General features: G+C 29.4%; 1 protein-coding gene across 1 annotated transcript; it reads right to left on the bottom strand.

Moving 5' to 3' along the window:
- Positions 1 to 1,064: 1,064 nt before the first annotated feature.
- Positions 1,065 to 1,847, bottom strand: LOC145284684 (ATP-dependent DNA helicase PIF6-like). The gene has a single exon (XM_080133580.1). The coding sequence runs from the start codon at positions 1,845 to 1,847 to the stop codon at positions 1,065 to 1,067; it is 783 nt and encodes a 260-aa protein (XP_079989706.1).
- Between the last annotated feature and the right edge of the window lie 4,252 nt (positions 1,848 to 6,099).

Raw genomic sequence — 6,099 nt, 5'->3', positions numbered from 1 at the left:
TGTGTGTGCAAGACTATTGTGGATGTAACGAGAGAAAAGTCTATATTAAAAGAAGTGACAATAGCAAAATTCATTATTTGTAAAAATAATTTTATGGTATTGTGATTTAGCATGTTTGTTTAAATTTTATATTACACGTACTTCTAGTTCGTTTCTACTTTATATATGTGAGTTCCATAATATTCAGAAGACAATTGTAGCCCTCGACATCTATATACCTCAAGGCTTTTGTATCATAAAAAACATTAGAGAATTACATAAAACCTTAAATACAACTCTTATGTGAAAGAGGCGGAAATGAATTAAATTCGAAATGCTAATGGTAAAATAAATTGAAATCAATAGTTTCACAAATCAATCAGACATTTTGATCAATGTCTGTGTCTTTATAATAATAATACTAGTACCACTACTACTAATAATAGTAGTAATAATAACACCAATAACAATAATAATAACTAGCTGGACCCGTGAAAATTTCACGTTTTCTTTTCTTTTTTTTCACATACACATTATCCCATCACATATCCGTACCTTGAAACATTTACATTAACCCTTTACTGCCCTGGCCGACGAATTCACCCTGTGCACTATTTTTTTTAAATAGTAAGTGAAGAGTACGGTAGGTAAAATGTATGTAAATATGTATATACCAAAATCACGATATTAGTGCTCCAAATATTCTCAATAAATACATCTTCATTTATGTTTTATAAATATGTTTATTTAAAAATATTTTCAAAAGTTTTATTTAATTTTTAGCTTATTTATCATATACTAATTATATAATGGAGACTTAGAGTGTTTAAAACATGATATTGTTAATTTCGCACAGTAATGAGTCAAACCTGTGCATTTTGTTCAAAAATATTTGAACCTAACGTTGAACTTAACCAAAACTATCCCAGAATATGTTCTTGATGTTTAGATGCATATGCTTGATTACTTAAAATACATTTCAAATGTCAACGTTTAAAAATTATAAACTGTAATTACATCTGTTTTTTCTCCCATATACATCCACTATTCAGATTGCCTCAGGGAACCCAAACACATGGACAATTTTAGATGACTTCTGTGTATACGATATTTCGTGTAAATGTGATTCCTCTTCTGTGGCCATGCGTGGAATCATTAAGATGTTGGACTTTAACTCTCACAGTCTTCATTGCTCTTGCTCTTGAAAACGCTACATAAAGCTCGCCATGAGTAAAGCATGACTTTGGTAAATATCTGCCAACTCTATCAAAAGTCTGACCTTGAGCTTTATTTATTGTCATTGAGTATGAGAGGCGAACTGGGAACTGAATGCGATGAAGAACAAAAGGAATATTGGCATCGCTAGGTTTCAGTTTTATCCTTGGGATAAGTACTCTCTTATGAGCGTGAGAACCGCTGATTATTGATGGCTTCATGCTGTGCTCGTGAAGCTGAATGACCTCTAGTCGAGTGCCGTTACACAGTCCCTGAGTTATGGAGAGATTTCTCAGTAGCATAATTATTGCTCCAATTTTCAAATTCAACCTATGAGGAGGCATGCCAGATGGAGTGAGAGAATTAATGAATTCCATTGGATAATTTTGTGCTTCCTCGTCATTATCGCAACTTACAGAATCAGTGCTGAGGTACGTTTTATTTTCTGTTGGCAACATTCTCAAAATTTCCTCATTGACCGCTAAACATTCAGAATTCTTTGGAGATAGGATTACTCTTGCTTTCATCTCTTCAGTCGTACAGTTGTCAAACACCTCCGATATCAAAGAGCCATTACATGTGCACATTTCAGGAATATCAATTACATCTGGAGCCACTTCATCAAGAGAACACATGAGTGATCCATTGCCCATTTGCAGAAGCCATCTTGAAAACTCTCTGTACGCACACTCAAGGCAGAGATAGATAGATAGATAGATAGATAGATCGATAGATAGATAGATAGAAAGATAGATAGAGAGAAACGCAGTCTTCGTTAATCAAAAATATTTTAAAATCTGTTTACACAGTTACTTACTAAATGTTTATCTTTGAAAGTCAACAACTTCAATATGATCAATTTTTCTTTATTTTTCAATTTGGCTTTTTGTTGGCCTTTTTTACTTATAAAATGTGCCTGCGCTTTTGGATTTTGCCTTTTTGGCTTTTTTTTCTGAAAAATTTGGCTTTAAATAATTATTATCGTCTGCCAACCCAGGCAGAGAGAGAACAAAGAGAACGCTCAAGGGAGAGAGAGAGAGAGAACAAAAAAGAAAAGCAAACGTTTAATGTAGTAGGAGTAAAACTATACTGCGAAACCATCATTCGCTCTCTCTTTCTCTCTGTTTCTGTCTCCCTCTATATCATTAAACAAATGTATAAGTACATACACAAATGAAAATTTAGTAAAAGCATACGGCTGTCTCTCTTTCTCCCCCTCTCTCTCTGTCTGCTGTCTCTCTCTCATTATATTTCTCTCTCTCTCTCTCTCTCTCTCTCTCTCTCTCTCTCTTTATGTATATATATGTTCTCACCGCTATATGTCTTTTTACTTCTAGAAATTTACGGGTGACCGTTCAAAATATGTTATGAAATAATTGATTTTTAGGTATTCTTTAAGGAAACAACCATAACAATACTTTCCACGGCGCCGGGGGACAAAAATTGAACATGTATTTGTTTTTTTTTTTTTTCATTGTTTATTTTTCTTTACATTTGTTTGAGAGAGAGAGAGAGAGAGAGAGAGAGGGAGCGATAGATAGATAGATAGATAGATAGATAGATAGATAAAGAGAACGCTCAAGGGAGAGAGAGAGAGAAAAAAGAAAAACGTTAAATGTAGTAGGAGTAAAAATATTATTATATGAATATATATTAATACATGGGAGGTTTTTTTTTCATGAAATTTAATGTTGTAGGAGTAAACATATATTTTTAGAAAAATATTTCATGTTTCGTTCCTGGATTAGCGGAATACACATCAAATGAAGGCTAATTGCGTTTCTCTCTCTATATCTATCTATCTATCTATCTATCGATCGATCTATTTATCTATCTATCTTTATCTCTCTCTGCCTTGAGCGTGCGTACAGAAAAGGGCCGAACTTGAAAAAAAAAAGCCAAACAGAAAATCTGATGGCCAAACTACTTTTTCTCCCCCCATCTATCTCCCCCCTCTCCCCCTCTCTCACTCCTCTATCTCCCCCCTCTCTCCCCCTCTCTATCCCCCTTGGCTTTGTTTATATCTAACAGCAATCAGTCGTAGTTGCGAAAATATTTTTAATTAACGAAAACTGCGTTTCTCTCTCTCTCCCTCTCTCTCTCACACTCTGTGTGTCTATCTATCTATCGATCTATAAACATTTAGTAAATAACTGTGGAAACAGATTTTAAAATATTTTTCATTAACGAAGACTCTCTCTTTCTCTCTCTTTCTCTCTCTCTCTATCTATCTATCTATCTATCTCTCGCTCTCTCTCTGCCTTGAGCGTTCGTTCAGAAAAGGGACAAATTTGGGGAAAAAAAGCCAAACAGAAATTCTGATGGCCAAACTACTTTTAAAATGAAGCCAACCTGGCAACCCTGATCTCTGCCTTGAGCGTTCGTTTAATGTGTAATCCGCTATTCCAGAATAAAATCTTCTCAACCAATCAAATTTGCCGGAAGTTTGACACACATAGAAAGATAGATAGTTACAAGCGTATTAATATATAGATAACAATAATTATAAAAACACCAATAATAATAATAGCAATAACAATAATTATAATAATACCAATAATAATAACAATAATAATTATAATAACAACAATAATAATAATAACAATAACAATAATTATTATAACAACACCAATGCTTATAATAACGATAACAATAATTATAACAACACCAATAATAATAATAGCAATAATTATAATAACAACAACAATAATATTAACAATAACAATAATTATAATAACACCAATAATAATAATAACAATAAAATAATTATAATAACAACGCCAATAATAATAACATTAACAATAATTATAATAACAACACCAATAATAATAATAACAATAACAATAATTATAATAACAACACCGATAATAATAATAACAATAACAATAATTATAATAACAACACCAATAATAATAATAACAATAACAATAATTAATATAACAACACCAATAATAATACTAACGATAACAATAATTAGAATAACAACACCAATAATAATAATAACAATAACAATAACAATAATTATAATAACAACACCAATAATAATAATAATAATAATAATAATTATAATAACAACAACAATAATATTAACAATAACAATAATTATAATAACACCAATAATAATAATAACAATAAAATAATTATAATTACACCAATAATAATAATAACAATAAAATAATTATAACAACGCCAATAATAATAACAATAACAATAATTAAAATAAGAACAACAATACTAATAAACATAACAATAATTATAATAACACCAACAATACTAATAAACATAAGAATAATTATAATAACACCACCAATAATAATAATAACAATAACAATAACAATAATTATAATAACAACACCAATAATAATAATAATAATAATAATAACAATAACAATAATCATAATAACAACAATAATAATAATAACAACAACAATAATAATAACACCACCAATAATAATAATAATAACAATAACAATAATTATAATAACAACGCCAATAATAATAATAATAATAATAATAATAATAACAATAACAATAATAATAATAATAACAATAACACCAATAATAATAATAACAATAACAATTATAATAAAACAACAATAAGAAGAAAAAGAAGAACAAGAACCTAAATTGCACCAAGTGAGAAATATATTTAATTGACAAATATGTTTTAATAAACTGATGATTTTTATATATAGCGCATGAAATTATGTTTTGTAACGCAAGTTTATTAACATTCCTATGAAAATAGTAGCATTTTTTAATATAAAAGTCATCTAACTGATATAAATTATTTAGTACTAATACATACTCAGAACATATTATTTTGCGACATTATTAAATACAAATAATAAAATCCCATTTGAAGCCATAGTCGTCAATTTACTTATTCAGTCTAGTCAATCTCGCTAAACAATGTTCTTTTTTACACTGTTTCTTTCAAGTGTTACCTTTTTACGTAATGTCTCATTGCCTTTTTGCTTTGATAAAATCCTTACTAGTTTCATTTTCACACCTTACAACAATGATCATGTTGTATTCAAATGATATTAAAAAAATTGTCCAGGGATTCCAGATTGATAATCTTAAATTTAGAAAATTTAATCTGTTTGAAGCAGTTTGGTCTTCAAAATTTGCATTTGGTCTTTTTCAAAGCATAACGTACTAACTATGAAGGAACAAGCAGAACAGCAGATAGATATTAATGTTTATAATAATGATAGTAGTGATAATAGCTACATTCTTAAGAAACCCGATTCTGAGATATCTGAATCAAGTGTAAGTCTATGACTATATAACAAACACTGATGATAAATACCGTCTTCAACTGTAGTTCTCTTCGTTTTACTTATTCTATCGTTATTAATGACTATGAAACACTTATTAAGAAATTTCTCTGATCGTTTTACTTAAAAACACGAACAACCCCATTTTATATTTAAATTTTAGTTATAGTCTTGAAAGTATTACAATAAGCATAGTCGAATTCCTAACGCGACGTATACCACCACTAATCAACTGGATTATATTACAGCCATAAAAGAAGAAATCGTAATTAATTAATAATTCAGAACCTATCAGATAAGAGATCTTTTAGACGCCACATTCGAGATGAAGAACCTGGTTGTAGAAACAACAATACACATGTGACAAAAATTCTCTGTGCATGGACGAATGGTGACTTTCTAGAGATGCAAATCAGTAAGATATGTGAGTAATATTATTATAAAAATATTGTTATATTTTCATTTTTTTTGTTTTTTTCCGACCAGGCCGAGGTTTACATATTTTCTACAAGTGATAATATTAACAACGTTCAAAATAATACGAACTGCACACATCTTATTGCATATTATGTAAGCGTATACATTACTAATAAAGAACCGGGTATTTTTTATGAAATTCAAT

This window comes from Euprymna scolopes, chromosome 9 (assembly GCF_053919585.1).
Source record: "Euprymna scolopes isolate OS-2025 chromosome 9, ASM5391958v1, whole genome shotgun sequence".
Classification (NCBI taxonomy): domain Eukaryota; kingdom Metazoa; phylum Mollusca; class Cephalopoda; order Sepiida; family Sepiolidae; genus Euprymna; species Euprymna scolopes.
Note: the sequence above shows the minus strand (reverse complement) of the source record. Positions and strands in the feature narration are given on the sequence as shown.